Source organism: Apostichopus japonicus, chromosome 16 (genome assembly GCF_037975245.1).
Source record: "Apostichopus japonicus isolate 1M-3 chromosome 16, ASM3797524v1, whole genome shotgun sequence".
In the NCBI taxonomy this organism is placed as follows: domain Eukaryota; kingdom Metazoa; phylum Echinodermata; class Holothuroidea; order Aspidochirotida; family Stichopodidae; genus Apostichopus; species Apostichopus japonicus.
Window position 1 is genome coordinate 6,252,171 of NC_092576.1, and position 18,839 is coordinate 6,271,009.

General features: G+C 34.4%; 2 protein-coding genes across 6 annotated transcripts in view; both read left to right on the top strand.

Moving 5' to 3' along the window:
• The window catches only part of LOC139981911 (uncharacterized), a 41,290-nt gene that overhangs the window by 18,686 nt on the left and 3,765 nt on the right, over positions 1-18,839 (top strand). For all 3 annotated transcript variants that reach the window (XM_071994323.1, XM_071994322.1, XM_071994325.1), the window contains 3 exons: positions 801-1,030; positions 1,887-2,024; positions 2,550-2,702. In XM_071994323.1, coding sequence (XP_071850424.1) covers positions 801-1,030; positions 1,887-2,024; positions 2,550-2,702 — 521 coding nt within the window. The remainder of the gene's footprint in view (positions 1-800; positions 1,031-1,886; positions 2,025-2,549; positions 2,703-18,839) is intronic.
• LOC139981913 (uncharacterized) lies at positions 2,739-18,644 on the top strand. 3 transcript variants are annotated; one of them, XM_071994329.1, is made up of 14 exons: positions 2,739-3,255; positions 5,436-5,547; positions 5,857-6,001; positions 6,629-6,818; positions 7,205-7,312; positions 8,268-8,375; positions 9,349-9,456; positions 10,409-10,516; positions 11,489-11,596; positions 12,414-12,521; positions 13,478-13,585; positions 13,942-16,420; positions 16,761-16,835; positions 17,076-18,644. In XM_071994329.1, exons 2-14 carry the CDS (start codon positions 5,436-5,438, stop codon positions 17,393-17,395), a joined length of 4,077 nt encoding a protein of 1,358 aa, XP_071850430.1. In that variant the 5' UTR covers positions 2,739-3,255; the 3' UTR covers positions 17,396-18,644. The 3 variants fall into 3 exon arrangements, with proteins under 3 accessions (XP_071850430.1, XP_071850432.1, XP_071850431.1); XM_071994331.1 differs by lacking the exon at positions 12,414-12,521 and having other exon boundaries at positions 2,740-5,547; XM_071994330.1 differs by lacking the exon at positions 11,489-11,596 and having other exon boundaries at positions 2,740-5,547.

Here is an 18,839-nt window from a genome sequence, read left to right on the forward strand (position 1 = left end):
AAGAGGTCATAGTTTGAAAACCTTGTAAACACGATAATTCAAAAAGTAGTAGTATGTAGAAGCCTATTGACATTGGCAGAGATCATAGGTCACATGAGGTGAACAAGTGTCAAAGTATGTAATCCTTGTAAGCATGTTATCTCCAAAATTAAAGCTACAATTAATCTGTGAGTTCTCAGATGTTATGATTTTCTTTTGGTAAACATAGTTTGGTCAATTTCATATCAGTTCAGTTTGTGAATGGGCCCAATATAAAATAAATCTTAAGTGATCTCTAACAATACATAAAGTCATCCAGGAAATGACATCTGCTTTAAATAGTTAATACTCTTGTTTTGGGTGCTTTAAGCACTTTCAAGTGGCCAAATAACAGTTTCACTCTCTAGCTTAAAAGGGTCAACAGGTTATCTCAAATGGTGACGTTGATTTAAGCAGTAAGTTGTGAAAATATTTCACAGTGTATTAAAAATGTCATGTCAATCTCATTCATTTAAAGCAATTATTAAAGGAGTGGTTGGTGTCAGAGTTGATTTTAGAGCTCAAAATTGGTAAATAAAATGTCCAACTGCTCATACATTCATGTGTCTATACTTAACATAGGAAGACTGTTCTTTCTGGATATTTAAACAGTTTGGAATACACGTTTGTTTACTGTAAAATCCTTACCAGTGACTTTAATTAGTTGATGTCCACAAGTGATACTGCAGGTAAGAGATAAAAATCTCTGATCTTTTCTACGTACATTTCACCATGTTATAAAACGTTACCAGTTAGCAAATTGTTTTTGAAATTCCCATCAGATAAAGTTATCAAATGGAGCCAAGAAAGGAATCACCTCATCTGCTCAATGAATAGTCAGCACTTTGCAGTTGAAGCTGAGAAACCCTGTCTCATTGGTCTTCACGTCCCTTTCATTCCCAAGATGCTGAAGCGTGTCTGTGTCTTACCGATTGTAAACAGAGTTTCTGAATCGGGGGATCAATTGACAATTCATCTTTGGTTTTATAATGATGACTCACTGGAACATAAAGTAAGTTGTAGATTTGTCAGCTCAAGTGGTATTGTTAATTATGTCACAGATTCCAGTTATCTGTCTTAACTCAAGCTTAATTGATTTCAAAGTTAAGTGGACTGATAAAGTTTCAACTAGAAGCCTACAGCATAAAACCTTTCTGGAAGGTCAGATTGTAATCATATAGTCAAGGGAAGGGTCATGTGAGATAATCTGGTTCAGGCTGTCTGTGGTCATTGATGATTGCAAATCAGCTTTGTACTGGACAAAAAACAATGATCAGATGTCCTATAATAAAAATTTAATTCTCAACATTTTCTTGTGTGTGGTCAATGACAACTGACAGCAACTGTTGCAACAGACAAAATTGTAAGCACACCTTGACCAGGTGTCCAATATTAGAGAGTGAAGAGTTTATATTCAGAACATATACCATGAGACTATAGTCTTTGATAATCCATCTAGCAGGCAATCAATGTATGATAGTAAAATAATAATGACAGCTCCATGGTTTCAGTTAATATTCCCATCATTAAGTGGAGATTCAATTTACAGGCTTGTGGTTGCATAACATAGCTCAGGCAGTGTTTAATAATACATTACTTGGTCCAGTTTATCAACCAGATAAGAGATTGGACAGAAAATATGTACAGAGAGTTAGACTTTATTACCCTTATGTATCAGATATTATAGTAGCTGCTGGTTTCACCAAATAATGGCAACACCAATTAATAATGAGAAGGTCATACCAGGGAGCTGTTATTGCTTCCTGGTCATACATTGGACAACTAAGCAGTGTATGTATTGTTGGTCATGTTTAAATAAACATTAATGATAAATGCAATATTAAATTGTTTCATTTCTATTTTAACAGAGCCTTATCAATGAAGAAATTTATCAGCAGAAGGGATCCATAATTCATGATCCTGTGCCTGTTCAACTCAATTCTATGACTTCAACTTTACAAGTTAGCACTAACTCCAGTACCTCACAGTGTAAACCAAGACAAGTGGTTAGTACTGTTTGTCAAATATTCTTATTTATTTTATGTCAACATGTAAAGAAAGCAAGTAATTCCTGTTCCACGGGTATACAATAATATATATATATAATAGTATATATAATTTGCAATTATTGGAAGAATAGTTTTATGCATCTGTTGAGTGGTATGTAATAGTGCTAGCATATGTTGTTATATTGTAAACTATTATGTATATTTTACATTTATTACAAATAAACATTTCCTATGTTATATTGAAACTGTTTCTTTCTCAATTTGTAATGATACTCCATGAGATTATTAGAGTATGGTAAAAGTTACTTCGCATGGTTCATTTATACATCTGAGTGAAAAGGGACTGTTTAGATCAAGTGCCTAGGCCAAGGTCACAGATTGAAAATCCGTGCAGGACTGGAACCTGTAATCCTAAGATTGTCAGCATATTCACTTTAACCACTTCACTATTAACATAATTGCTTTAAAGTCTCAAGTTTTATAAATTTATAATTAAATATCCTTTGTTTATTCTCCCAAAAGGATGTTGCCATGGAAAACTTATGGTTAAAGAACAGACACAAGGAAGAATTTCATCTTCAGAATCAAGGGATCAAAGATACTGTCAATCTGGAAATAGTAGCAGGATATGGGAAGTTTTCGAAGAATTTGTTCAAGCTCAGTATTGAATTGCAGGTAACTTGATTTTGGTGTAATGCAACAGAAAGAAATATATGAATATGAGGAGTTTAACTTTGGATTTATCCTAGCTACTACAACTCCTTTTATATTTACCTTGTGTGATGATTATTTGCCCTTTTTACATTCCCGTAGAAAGTCGTTTTGGGTTATGATGTCGATGGCTCAGTAACCTGATCGTGCTGGCGCATGTGCGTGTGTGCGTGTGTGTGTGTGTTGACTTTATCGACTCTTCGAGGACATGCTCATGATACCACACCTTTCCTTCGGGGACCTCATGTACGTCCGAGTACTTAAACACACGTCCTCGATATATTTTATGTGCTAATGCCTCTTCGAAGTCTTAAAAGCCGTCTGTCGAAATTTGAACGATGTCCTTGAAAGGATGGTTTAACCTGATCATTGGATTTACACACACTTGAGCCCAAACATGAAAAGTACACACACTTCAATGTTTAGTATCTAGCGCCACCATTTACAAGAGTTTTTTCCACAATGGCATAAGTTCCCGCGAATTCATGTACGACGACGGGCCTCCATGTGAGAAATCGTAAGTTATGAAGTTACTTGTTACTTTTAAGTAATAAGAAATCAACGAGAAAAGATAATTTCAATGGAATTTTAGTTCAAAGTTGGTACATTCAAAAGACATGCTTCGTTGTCGAGGTGCTCAATGAACTCATATGTTATGTGTTGACTGTTCTTATAGGCGTATAGTACTTGTAATGGTGTATATACCAATAGTATAGTAATAGTTGGTTAGGCTAGGATAACCAGTAGCTTAGTGGTAGCAATAAGTAGCTTTAGCGGACTTTCTATACTGCGCGAATCACAAGTTATTTGTTCAGTATTTAATAATCCGAGATTACATTGTGTCCAGAGGAACAACTAAATTAGGTGCTAGGTCAAACGTTGGCCTAATGTTAAAACTTAAGGCCTTTGTACAAACCAGGTTTAGCAAAGGTTCAACTATAGCCTAGGCTTGTCTAGGAGACTAATGCAGGAATGGTAGGATATGTTAGCAAATGAGGTTATACTTATAGCATGGAAGTAAATGAAGGCAGGCCATTTTATGGCATTATTACATTTTCAGAACCATATATATTGTCATTACTTTGGGATTATTGCAACTCCTGTAAAATTAAATTCAGTCTTTTGTCTGAGTCACCTGTAGCAGGACTTGACAGGATCACTGTAGTCGATCATAAAAAGATTTCTTTCTGGTATTTCTACTTATATGAGAGAGAAGATTTTAATTCATTGGTGTTTTTGCTTTCCCAACGTTTGCTTTGCCCATTTGTGCAACTGATATTGGTGAATGACTTGGTAAATGATGTATTGACAGAAAGGCCTAATGGATATTGGCTGTGTGAAGAAAGAATTCTTGAACTCCATGTATCATTATCCTCAATAAGTGAAATGATCCATCAGTGTTAGCTGAATTTACAAGGGACTCAGTAAATTAAAGGAGGGGTTTGATGAATTTGTCTCACGATGTTTGTATTCGGACAGGAGTATTACAAGTATCAATTGCTGGTTAGTTCTTTACCTCTACAATCAAAGCTTAAATAGAGTTTGAAATTAAATGTGTGAGATACTGTAACAAAATAGGAGATCCAATCTGCCATCTTCAAGTATTATGTATTACTAATAACATAGCTTCATTATTGAGAAGGGAAAGTGCAGAAGGAAATCATTGAAAGAGGGAAATAAAAGTATAGTTGAAATTGAAGTTGGACAGTACCACATAGTACCACAACAGTACCTCTTCATGACTGACATGTAAAAGACCAATTTTTCCTGATCACTGTAGACTGAACATTTTCAGTGCATTCTTCAAATTAAACCATCAATCTGTCAAATGAAGGTCATATTCACAGTCCGACACAGGAAACAGGTATCAGGGTATTTGATAACATGCACATCAATCTCATAAATCTTAATAGTCTAATTGGTATTGGCTACTTCTTGAATGCATGCTGCATATATGTTAGGCTGCAATACTCACTGAACAGTTATATGCTATTTCGTTAAAGTGTAGTGCATATGTAAGGCTACAATACTTACATAAAAGTTCCTAGCATACTGTAGGCTGAACAGTTCCTGATAATGTGATATAGACTACTTGTGTATATGTGCTGGATGTATGTTAGGCTACATTATCTACCACTTTAAAAGGTGTATAGGCATAGGCTCTTTCTTGAATGTGTACTGCATATGTTGGGCTGCATTTCTTACTGAACAGTTTCTGATATAGGCTACTCCATGGGTGTGTGCTGCATATGTTAGGCTACAATATTTACATGTGATAGGCTAAACTCCTTTAATGTTTGTTGCCTGTAGAGGAACAATATATACTGTAATATTAATAGGCATGTTGTGCCAAGTGTAATGCTTGTTAATATATGACAACGAATACTAGTTTGTATGATTTTATAGTACATGTTTTGTGGCCTATAGAGATTTTTTTCAAATTATTCTTAAGTAATTAATGATCAGTTGATTTAGAAAACTGAATTGATCAATCAAATAGTTACTTAAGCATTCACATCATGACTGTTAGCTTGGGTGTGGGTGGTGTCATGCATTAAGATAACTAGTAGATTAATGGAATGAAAAAGGTTTAAGATTATTATCTCATAATGTCTGGGAACTATATATATATTGTTTGTTTGGCAAGGGAACAGGAAAGTGTCTCCCATACAAAAACATTATCAAATTTATTGATAGATGCAGACAAGAAGTAATAAAAACCAACAGCAACCTACAGCTTATGCAGATTTCATCAAGAAAAAAAAAGACCCTTCTGGGTTTGAAGTGAAATATGTTTCAGAAGAAGTTGGTGAGTTAATTGGTATCATATTTCTGTAACCTAGTTGAGATAAGTGTATGCAACTTATTGCCATTTAGAATATCTGCACAGTTTGTTGCAGTGATGTGGGACTTAACGTTGGACAGCATGCTTCAATTATCAAAATGCGTTTACGTGTGGTTAGTCCATCCAACACATAAAATGGATCAAGGAAGTGTAAACTTGCACTGATTTAACTGTCAGCAACCATGTCATATAAGGAGCATCATTGCTATATTTTCAAAAAGGGTTAATATTGAGTTGTTGGTGATCATTTTCCTTCATTTGTTATTATTAAAGGGTATGGATTATTTGCTACGGCAGACTTTGAAAAAGGAGAATTCCTCCTAGAATATTCTGGTGTGTTAAGACATGCCTACCAGGTGGGGGAAGAGGAGGACACTACTTTCATATTCTTCTTCCAGAGTGGTCAAGACAGTATGTGGTAGGTAACATTTACTCTACATTTTATTCACTGTTGAGCTACAAGTGTTTATTAGATCCATGTTTTTCTTCAAACAATTGGAAGGATGTTGTTAATTATGACTTTTTTATGAGTGACATTCTTTTCATGAGATTGATTGAGGCTTCATTTCACAACTTAAGTAGTACTTAATATCACAGTTTGCTAAATCAAGGTTGACTTTAGGCACAAATTAATGTTGAGGTGTTGTATACTGATTGTTAATCAATTGATGTTGTTTAATGTTCTGTGCCAAGTTTTGTTTTGATATGACCCTATTAAAATCTTAGGAACACAAAAGGGTTGGACTACTTAGAACATTGAGGAGTTCATTACCAATACACAGAATAAATTAAGAAAAGCAAAAGCCCTTTGAGCATAAGGTATTGCATGTATGTCAAGGATAGGCTATTAGAGTGTGTCATCCTAGGAAGTCTCTGTGTGTTGTGTCCAAAAGTGTGATTGAAATAACATATTTTGAGTTGTTAGACCCTATAAAACACTAAATTAACATCAACATGTTTTCTTTTTCTGGGAGGGGTGGGGGAGGGGCATAGTTTGCAGAATGGTGAAGTAGAATTTAAGTTTTCTTCTTTTTTCCATTGCTAGCATTGATGCTACACATAGCACAGGAAAGGGAAAGTATTGTAATGATGATTGGAAGAAACCCAATGCTGTTGTGAAGAAGATTATCATAAACAAGCAACCAAAATTGGCCATATTTGCAAATTCAGAGATTAAGAAAGGAAATGAAATCAGATATGATTATGGACAACCTGATGCAACATGGAGGAAGAAGGTAGGACAATGATATAACTGCTCCTTGTTTGTATCGTATTGAACTGTTAACAAAGCTTTACCTAAATACATGTTACGACAACTGTCGCCATCCAGTCTGAATAGCAATATCAAACTAAACTTAAATCAGTGTTTTAATGAAGGATTACAGCTCATTTACAATACTGTTTGCATTGAAGGGTACATTCATGTAGTTAAAAGTGAGTTGTCTGAAATGAAGCTTTTATGATGATATTGTGTGGAATGTTCTCACTAGTATAGTTGATAATGACTACTGACTTTACTAAGTAACAATGAAATATTTGTAATTTGAGATTTAGTTCTGAAAGCATATCACTTCAAATGCCAAAAGTGTTATCATTGAAATGTGATTTTTAATCTTCTTAGAAAAACACAAATCAAAACAAGCCACCTGAAGTTTTGAGAGAATGCAACACTGATAATGAGCCAGAGAGACCACATGTAGAATCAAAATGCACCACACAGATTGCCAAGGTAAGAAATAGGCCATGTTATTATATATGCATCAATCTTAGATAAATATCATCAAGTTTATGTTTAACAAACCAGATGATTTAATACTGGTGAAATATCATTGAACCAGTAAGTATATCCAAACCATTAGCATTATTGGTTAGATGTCATTATCACCTGAACCACTGTTGCAGTAGTTTGTACAATGATGTCCTCTAAGGAATAGCCAACTCTATAGCACACATGTGAAGACTTGACACGTCAGAGTTTGAAATAAAAAATAGGCCCAATGGTTTGATTTTTTATCCCTTTGTTGGATGATCAGTGATTTGCATTGAAGTAGATGTCCTGATGATGTATCCTGATTGATATTTGCAATTAATAGAAATGTTGCTAGTAAATGTTCTCACTGGTATAATACATCTCAGTTGTGTTAGCCCTGACACAATTGCATTGTTAATGCTTGTATAGTTATTACGGTTCAATGTGTAGAATGATATATACTAGTTTGTTACATTAGTAAGGCACAATATTTCAGAGATATTTATTGTCAACTGCAAAGATTGATATAAGTTTGTGTTTTAATATATGATTTCAGCTGACACAATATTACCCAGTACTATGTGTACTTGGTCCTCTAAAGAATAGTCAAGTATCATTGTGTATTGACCAGGCTTCATTCATGTATTGTTTGATGTAGGCTTGTTTTTTCTTTGAAGATATAATCAAAACTCTTGGTTCTGTGAAAAGGACCTAACTGTTTGCATTGAAAAGTACTTTCATGTAGTTTAAACCCTTTTCTAAAGAGAGGCTTTTATGATGATATTGTGTGGAATGTTCTCACTAGTATAGTTGATAACGACTACTGACTTTATTAACCATGAAATATTTGTAATTTGAGATTCAGTTCTGAGAAGCTTATATCTTTTCAAATACTTAAGTATTGTCATTGAAATGTGATTTTTAATCTTCTTAGAAACAAACAAATCAAAACAAGCCACCTGAAGTTTTGAGAGAATGCAACACTGATAATGAGCCAGAGAGAGCACCTGGGGAATCAGAATGCACCACACAGATTGCCAAGGTAAGAAATAGGCCCTATTATTATACATCAATCTTAGATAAATATCATCAAGTTTTTGTTTAGCAAACCAGATGATTTAATACTGGTGAAATATCATTGAACCAGTAAGTATATACAAACCATTAGCATTATAGGTTAGATGTCATTATCACCTGTAGCACTGCTGCAGTAGTTTGTACAATGATGTCCTCTAAGGAATAGCCAACTTTATAGCACACATGTGAAGACTTGACATGCCAGAGTTTGAAATAAAAAATATGCCCAATGGTTTGATTTTTCATCCCTTTGATGGATGTTCAGTGATTTACATTGAAGTAGATGTCCTGACTATGTATCTTGATTGATATTTGCAATTAATAGAAATGTTGCTAGTTAATGTTCTCACTGGTATAGTACATCTCAGTTGTGTTAACCCTGACACAATTGCATTGTTAATGCTTGTATGGTTATTAAGGTTCAATGTGTATAATGATATATACTAGTTTGTTACATTAGTAAGGCACAATATGCAGAGATATTTATTGTCAACTGAAAAGATTGATATAAGTTTGTGTTTTAATGTATGATTTCATGTGATATACAATATTACCCAGTACTATGTGTACTTGGTCCTCTAAAGAATAGTTAAGTATCATTTTGGTGAATACACAATGTGTATTGACCAGGCTTCATTCATGTATTGTTTGATGTAGGCTTGTTTTCTCTTTGAAGATATAATCAAAACTCTTGGTTCTGTAAAAAGGACCTAACTGTTGTATTTAAAAGTACTTTCAGGTAGTTTAAACCCAATTTCTAAAGAGAGGCTTTTATGATGATATTGTGTGGAATGTTCTCACTAGTATAGTTGATAACGACTACTGACTTTACTAAGTAATAATGAAATATTTGTAATTTGAGATTTAGTTCTGAAAACCTAATAGCAATTCAAATGCCAATAGTGTTATCATTGAAATGTAATTTTTAATCTTCTTAGAAAAACACAAATCAAAACAAGCCACCTGAAGTTTTGAGAGAATGCAACACTGATAATGAGCCAGAGAGAGCACCTGGGGAATTAGAATGCACCACACAGATTGTCAAGGTAAAAATAGGCCATGTTATTATATATGCATCAATCTTAGATAAATATCATGAGGTGTTTGTTTAGCAAACCAGATGATTTAATACTGGTGAAATATCATTGAACCAATAAGTATATCCAAACCATTAGCATTATAGGTTAGATGTCATTATCACCTGTACCACTGTTGCAGTAGTTTGTACAATGATGTCCTCTAAGGAATAACCAACTCTATAGCACACATGTGAAGACTTGACATGCCAGAGTTTGAAATAAAAAATAGCCCAATGGTTTGATTTTTCATCCCTTTGATAGATGTTCAGTGATTTGCATTGAAGTAGATGTCCTGATGATGTATCCTGATTGATATTTGCAATTAATAGAAATGTTGCTAGTAAATGTTCTCACTGGTATAGTACATCTCAGTTGTGTTAACCCTGACACAATTGCATTGTTAATGCTTGTATAGTTATTACGGTTCAATGTGAAGAATGATATATACTAGTTTGTTACATTAGTAAGGCACAATATGCAGAGATTTGTATTGTCAACCGCAAAGATTGATATAAGTTTGTGTTTTAATGTATGATAAGAGCTGATATACAATATTACCCAGTACTACGTGTACTTGGTCCTCTAAAGAATAGTCAAGTATCATTGTGTATTGACCAGGCTTCATTCATGTATTGTTTGATGTAGGCTTGTTTTTTCTTTGAAGATATAATCAAAACTCTTGGTTCTGTGAAAAGGACCTAACTGTTGCATTGAAAAGTACTTTCATGTAGTTTAAACCCATTTCTAAAGAGTGGCTTTTATGATGATATTGTGTGGAATGTTCTCACTAGTATAGTTGATAACGACTACTGACTTTATTAACCATGAAATATTTGTAATTTGAGATTCAGTTCTGAGATGCTTATATCTTTTCAAATACTTAAGTATTGTCATTGAAATGTGATTTTTAATCTTTTAGAAACAAACAAATCAAAACAAGCCACCTGAAGTTTTGAGAGAATGCAACACTGATAATGAGCCAGAGAGAGCACCTGGGGAATCAGAATGCACCACACAGATTGCCAAGGTAAGAAATAGGCCCTATTATTATACATCAATCTTAGATAAATATCATCAAGTTTATGTTTAACAAACCAGATGATTTAATACTGGTGAAATATCATTGAACCAGTAAGTATATACAAACCATTAGCATTATTGGTTAGATGTCATTATCACCTGTAGCACTGCTGCAGTAGTTTGTACAATGATGTCCTCTAAGGAATAGCCAACTTTATAGCACACATGTGAAGACTTGACATGCCAGAGTTTGAAATAAAAAATATGCCCAATGGTTTGATTTTTCATCCCTTTGATAGATGTTCAGTGATTTACATTGAAGTAGATGTCCTGACTATGTATCTTGATTGATATTTGCAATTAATAGAAATGTTGCTAGTTCATGTTCTCACTGGTATAGTACATCTCAGTTATGTTAGCCCTGACACAGTTGCATTGTTAATGCTTGTATGGTTATTAAGGTTCAATGTGTATAATGATATATACTAGTTTGTTACATTAGTAAGGCACAATATGCAGAGATATTTATTGTCAACTGAAAAGATTGATATAAGTTTGTGTTTTAATGTATGATTTCATGTGATATACAATATTACCCAGTACTATGTGTACTTGGTCCTCTAAAGAATAGTTAAGTATCATTTTGGTCAATACACAATGTGTATTGACCAGGCTTCATTCATGTATTGTTTGATGTAGGCTTGTTTTCTCTTTGAAGATATAATCAAAACTCTTGGTTCTGTGAAAAGGACCTAACTGTTGCATTGAAAAGTACTTTCAGGTAGTTTAAACCCATTTCTAAAGAGAGGCTTTTATGATGATATTGTGTGGAATGTTCTCACTAGTATAGTTGATAACGACTACTGACTTTACTAAGTAATAATGAAATATTTGTAATTTGAGATTTAGTTCTGAAAACCTAATAGCAATTCAAATGCCAATAGTGTTATCATTGAAATGTGATTTTTAATCTTCTTAGAAAAACACAAATCAAAACAAGCCACCTGAAGTTTTGAGAGAATGCAACACTGATAATGAGCCAGAGAGAGCACCTGGGGAATCAGAATGCACCACACAGATTGTCAAGGTAAATATAGGCCATGTTATTATATATGCATCAATCTTAGATAAATATCATGAGGTGTTTGTTTAGCAAACCAGATGATTTAATACTGGTGAAATATCATTGAACCAGTAAGTATATACAAACCATTAGCATTATTGGTTAGATGTCATTATCACCTGTACCACTGTTGCAGTAGTTTGTACAATGATGTCCTCTAAAGAATAGCCAACTCTATTGCACAAAGCCGAAGACTTGACACACCTCAGAATTTTAGGTGGAAAAGGCTCCAAGGGGTTACATTTTTCATCCCTTTGATGGATGATCAGTGATTTCCATTCCGGTTCAATGTGTAGAATAATATATACTAGTTTGTTACATTAGTAAGGCACAGTATTCCAGAGATGTATCTTGTCAACTGCAAAGATTGATATAGGTTTGTGTTTTAATGTATGATTTCAGCTGATTTACAATATTACCCAGTACTAGGTGTACTATGGTCCTCTAAAGAATAGTCAAGTATCATTGTGTATTGGCCAGGCTTCATTCATGTATTGTTTGATGTAGACTCGATTACTTTTTGAAGATATAATAAACTCTTAGTTCTGGGAAAAGAACCTTATTGTTTGCATTGAAGGGGAGATTCATGCAGTTAAAATCCATTTCTAAAGTGATGCTTTTATGATGATATTGTGTAGAATGTTCTCACTAGTATAGTTGATAACGACTACTGAATTTACTAACCATGAAATATTTGTAATTTGAGATTTAGTTCTGAGAAGCTATATCACTTCAAATGCCAAAAATGTTATCATTGAAATGTGATTTTTAATCTTCTTAGAAAAACACAAATCAAAACAAGCCACCTGAAGTTTTGAGAGAATGCAACACTGATAATGAGCCAGAGAGAGCACATGTAGAATCAAATTGCACCACACAGATTGCCAAGGTAAGAAATAGGCCATGTTATTATATATTCGTCAATCTTAGATAAATATCATCAGTTTATGTTTAACAAACCAGATGATTTAATACTGGTGAAATATCATTGAACCAGTAAGTATATACAAACCATTAGCATTATAGGTTAGATGTCATTATCACCTGTAGCACTGCTGCAGTAGTTTGTACAATGATGTCCTCTAAGGAATAGCCAACTTTATAGCACACATGTGAAGACTTGACACGTCAGATTTTAAAATAAAAAAAATAGCCCAATGGTTTGATTTTTCATCCCTTTGATAGATGTTCAGTGATTTACATTGAAGTAGATGTCCAGACTATGTATCCTGATTGATATTTGCAATTAATAGAAATGTTGCTAGTTAATGTTCTCACTGGTATAGTACATCTCAGTTGTGTTAACCCTGACACAATTGCATTGTTAATGCTTGTATAGTAATTACGGTTCAATGTGTAGAATGATATATACTAGTTTGTTACATTAGTAAGGCACAGTATTTCAGAGATATTTATTGTCAACTGCAAAGATTGATATAACTTTGTGTTTTAATATATGATTTCAGCTGACACAATATTACCCAGTACTATGTGTACTTGGTCCTCTAAAGAATAGTCAAGTATCATTGTGTATTGACCAGGCTTCATTCATGTATTGTTTAATGTAGGCTTGTTTTTTCCTTGAAGATATAATCAAAACTCTTGGTTCTGTGAAAAGAACCTAACTGTTTGCATTGAAGGGTACATTCATGTCGTTTAAACCCTTTTCTAAAGGGATTCTTTTTATGATGATATTGTATGGAATGTTCTCACTAGTATAGTTGATAACGACTACTGACTTTACTAACCATGAAATATTTGTAATTTGAGATTCAGTTCTGAGATGCTTATATCATTTCAAATACTTAAGTATTTCCATTGAAATGTGATTTTTAATCTTCTTAGAAACAAACAAATCAAAACAAGCCACCTGAAGTTTTGAGAGAATGCAACACTGATAATGAGCCAGAGAGAGCACCTGGGGAATCAGAATGCACCACACAGATTGCCAAGGTAAGAAATAGGCCCTGTTATTATAGATAAAATATTAGAAGATAAATATCTTCTTTATTGACCAGGCAGCATTCCTTGCAAATAAATGTTTTCACTGGCATAATTCATTTTAGTTGTGTAACTCTTACAAAGTGTATCATCCACTGTGCAGACTGATACATACTTTTGGTACTTAAACATATTTATTTAAATACAAAACTTTTTAATTCTGCAAAATTTTGTTCAAACATGCACTTTTTAAAGGAGGAACATTCATAGTTCCGTCAACTCAAACATCCAAAAGCTGATTTAGGTTGTTGTCTTGATTTATTGGAAAGGTCTGTACGTACAACATCTGTTACTTCTTCCCTATTTAGGATAATGAAAGTGATGATAGCTATAATCCATTTGAAGACATCGATTTGTTCCCATGGTGTAAAGACACACACAAAGATGTCAGCAGTGGAGGAGACGATAAAGGAGAAAATGGTAGTGACAATGAAGTTTCATCTCAGACTAGTGAAGCATCGGACAACACTCAAGATAAAGAGCAGGAATGGAATGATGACCAAATGTCATATGTTTGCGATTCAGAAGATTCTACAAATAGTTCAGAATATATGATTCCCCTTCCTTCCCCTAAAATGAGAAGTCATGGTGCAGTTTGCATCAAGGAGCATCCGTCAAAATCTGATGTCGAGCACACCATAGTATCAACTACTGATCACAATCAAAAGCAACAGCAAAGACATGGTAAAAACAGAAAATGTAACCAGAAAAAAGTCAGATTTGTGTTGGAAAAAGAAGAATCTGTCAGTTATACAGATTCATCGGACAGCAGTGATGAAAATAATGAACATTGTAGTGATTACCTCCCAACAGAAAGCAGCAGTGATGAGCAGATGTCACCGGAGAGCAACAGTGAAATGGATACTCAAAAAAGGAAAGGACCAGGAACAAGTCTGAAACGGAATGTTGACATGAGGTCATCGGCAAGTGATTCAGAAGCAGGTGGAAACATTGTCCACTCTACTTCTAGCTCATCATCTAAATTGAGACTGCAGAATGCTGAATGCAAAGTGTCAAGCAAGACACCTGAATCGAGTTGTGCAGTTTCTTCAACTACCAGTGAAACTAGGTTCAAGAAGATACCTCGGGTGACTGTCATGACAAGCAGTAATGGGCTTGCTAGAAAATGGGATAAACACCAGTTCTGTGTTTTTTGTATGGAACAAAAGGCAAAACTGGGAAGACATTTCCAGTCTATGCATGCACATGAACCTGAGGTACAAGAAGCATTCAGCTTCAGCAAGAATTCCAAGGAAAGAAAGGAATTGCTACAAATTTTGACCAATAAAGGTAATCATTCACACAACATCGAAGTACTAAACTCAGGGACAGGCATTCTTATTCCCTACAAGAGGCCACCCTTCAGTGTTCCTTTTGAAAGATACCTTCCATGTGAAAACTGTTTTGGTTACTTTTATGATGGAGATATGTGGAAACACACAAAAAAGTGTCCAGCGAAACAAAGCCACAGTGGAAGAAATAACGGATTAAGGTCTAGATGTTCATTGTTGCTCCCACTGGCTACCAAGGTTGATGAACAGTTCAAGGTAAAAGTCATTGGAATTATGCGTCGGGATAACATAAGCATTATTTGTCGAAATGATGAAATGATTTTGACATTGGGACAACGATTGTTTGCAAAGCTTGGAACAGATTCACACAATGGACAGTATGTCAGTCAGAAAATGCGGGAGGTGGGTCGCCTACTGAAGAATATTCAGGAAGTTGATCCAAGTTTAAAGACCCTTGCAGAATGCATACGACCATCATGCTTTGACAAAGTAGTTGAGGCTGTTCGCAAGTGTGCAGTTTACAACTCATCCACTCAACAGTACCAGATACCATCCCTTGCACTGAAGTTAGGCCATTCCCTAAAAAAATGTGCAGCAATACAAAAGGTGGCAGGCATCAAATTGGAAGATGGAGAACTGAAAGATTATGCAGAGAGATTTGAAGAACTTTGCAACTTAGAGTGGGCAGACAGTGTTTCTTCACATGCATTATCTACATTGTATCAAAGGAAGTGGAATAAGCCCACAATATTACCTTTGTCTGAAGATGTAGTCAACCTTCACAAACACCTCAATGTGAAAATTACGGAAAGCACCAAGAGATTGTCAACAGATCCGGATAAACTGGCATGGTACTCACTAGCTACAGCAACAATGGCTAAAATTATCCTATTTAATAGGAGGAGGAGTGGAGAAGTACAGCGCATGCCTCTGGAAGATTACCAAAGATGCAATACTCACACTAATGAGGATATCCTTGAGGATCTTACTGAATGGGAGAAAAAACTGTGTCAACAGCTTTCTAGAGTCGAGACTAAAGGGAAAAGAGGCAGAAAAGTCCCCATTCTGCTAACATCTGAAATGAAAGAGGCTGCCGATACCCTTGTAGAGACTCGTTCATCTGTTGGAGTGTCTTCAACCAATCGCTATATGTTTGCCAGGCCAACATTGGGTTCAAAAACTCCACTACGGGGATCTGATTGCCTTAGCAAAATGGCTTTAGAGAGTGGAGCCAAATGCCCTTCTGCACTAACATCAACAAAGCTTCGAAAACATATTGCAACAGTTTCTCAACTCTTTTGTCTCAAACGCCATGAACTGGACATTCTTGCCAACTTTTTAGGTCACGATATTAGAGTTCATCGCGAGTATTATCGCCTCCCTGACGACACACTGCAGATGACAAAGGTAGCAAGGCTCTTGTTGGCGATGGAGAAGGGAAATTCAAACAACTTCAGAGATAAGAAACTTTCTGAAATTGAGGTCTCTTTGGATGGTAAGTGTTTTTAATTGTTTTGTATTTTAAAGTTTAATGATAAATTGAAGTTATTGTCTTATGTGATAAATTTACAATATGAGTAACATGGATGGTTAAACAGATTTTCAATTGCAAACATTTTTTAACTCGAAACCCGATGGCATCAAAATGAGCTATTTACGAGTAACAAACAAGTTGTATTTAAAACTTAGTAGTCTTTCAGGTCACCTAGCTAGTCTTGTTTATTTCTCAATTTCTTCTGTGAATATTCCTACCTCGTAAGCACTTAATTTTGTTACGCTTATTTTATATTCTTATAGTCAATTGTTTCCTTTGTTTATTTACTTTCTTCGGTCAGATCCATGTACTAGTGAAGAAGAGCTGGTTGACGAAGATGAGGAAGATGATTTACCTGATGAAATCAATACAGGAGGTACATCAAGTAAACTGGCATATATTTTTAGACAGAGTTGCACATTTGAGACACATCTTGTTGCAGCCAAGACTTTGTATTACTAGATACTTCAGAAAAACTTGTAATATGTTAATTTATAGTTATATCTCTTTCTAAATGGGGAACCATGTTTGATATTCTTGTTCTTATTTTTTAATGGTAGTTTCTTGCATTTTGTTCTATGCACTTCATTGGCTTATTTCCTTTTCTTCATTCCAGCATCAATCCTTGCAAAAACGTGTAATGAAAGTAAGAAGAGGAGCAGTCTCCAGGCAAGAAGTCACAGTAACCTTTCAGTTAGAAAACCAGATCAGTCAGAGCAAAGAGTTGTAGTAAACAAAAAGTCACATTGGGGTAACAAAGAATCAGATGCTGTCCAAGATTATTTTGACAAGCACATTAGGTTAGGCCGTGTGCCTCGAAAAGATGAATGCGACAAATGTAAGAAATCTCTGGCACCACTTCTAGATGATAAAACTTGGAAAAACATCAAGTATAAAGTTTATAGTGCCATTCAAGCTAATAAAAGGAAGCGATAATATCTGTCAAATTTGTAAGTTAAAGTGTTAAAAGACATGTTTCAGTTATATATGTAACTAAAAGTCTTGTGTTTATGTGTTTCTATCATTTAATTCTGGCAGAGTAATTAAGGATTTTGGAAGTTTATCAGGGCTTAAGGGAGGGGTGGAAGGTTCAGAATTTGTTGTTCCAGATGTTCTTGTTGTAACTGTTCTTCTTTGTTTTAAGCTCATGAAGTATAAGTTGAAGGTGTTTCTTAGAATTTCTTCATTTTCTAATATAAGATGATAAAGGTTCACGTTTTTAGTTGGCGTTTTTCCGTCAAACTAAATGCAGTATAACCTATTGTTACGACCAAAAATTCAACGTTAAATTTTCATATAATATTTTAGTTGCAAAATGCATTTGTATATGTGTTGTTAACAGTATTGTGTTAACAATAGTAGCAGTGCACTGTACTGTAGTCCAATGTTCGTGTTAGGACAAGGCCGCATTTGGTGCTTTGTTTTCACAATACGTTGAAAGATGAAATTCTTGTAATTCTTGTTAGGGAAATAATAAGCCATTGCGAATAAGCGTCAAAAGAGTGGACTAGACATTGATAATCTTACAGTTTGACTTTTCAGTTTAAAATCTATTATCGAAGCATGCAAAAGACAATTTATTAGTCACTTTCAGTTCGTCTTAAAAATAATCATTCCGTTACGACCGTTATTTTTTCGCCAAAAAGCGAACAATATGAGTATGATTGTTTATCTCTTCTGACATTCAATTGAAGTTTGTTCAGCTTGCTTGCAAGTATTTCTCTTATCTTTCTTTTTAATTCTCATTAAAAGGATCATTTAGTTATTAGAAATTTGAAGGCTGCATGGTAAATGCCTGTTTCTTATTTCCACCAATTAAATAATATCTCACTTCGCTGCTTACTGGTGTAGCCTTTCTGCTTATATAAAAATAATAGTGGTTGTTAATTAGTTATAAAAAACGAAGTGAAATCAACGATAATCATACCTGATTTTCAAAACATAATATGTAAAATTGGGAATAGATTCTTTTTTTTTAATCTTTTTGACAAATTAGAAAACAGAGTACCTCAAGAATGGCTATGGTTATTAACTTGGAAATGTGGCTACAATAAGTTACTGTTAATTAATATTTAGCTTTTTACAGATAAGTAACTGGCATTTTATTCTTCATCAGTTAGCAGTTGTTAATTTTGTTTTGGTTGCAAAGGTTTTTCAATAAAGGTGCCATAACAGAAATATGTTACTTTTCTGTCAGTTTATATATTGTTTATTAATGATCATAATGTTATGTATGACATAATATGTCACCTTTCCCTTCCATCAACCTCCTAACCAACCCTAAAAAAATACATTTATAGAACTAGTGGAAACTAAACGTATTTTGCAAAGTCTTGCAGTTTTCGCAATAACCTCACTTGAGCCCTTGCTTGAAAAAAGT

Excerpts from the sequence above, each read along its gene's own strand:
- LOC139981913 (XM_071994329.1), top strand. The coding sequence starts at position 5,436 with ATGCAGACAAGAAGTAATAAAAACCAACAGCAACCTACAGCTTATGCA. Across the intron at positions 6,002-6,628 it reads AGTGGTCAAGACAGTATGTG|CATTGATGCTACACATAGCA; the intron begins GTAGGTAACATT and ends TTCCATTGCTAG. Across the intron at positions 13,586-13,941 it reads GCACCACACAGATTGCCAAG|GATAATGAAAGTGATGATAG; the intron begins GTAAGAAATAGG and ends TTCCCTATTTAG.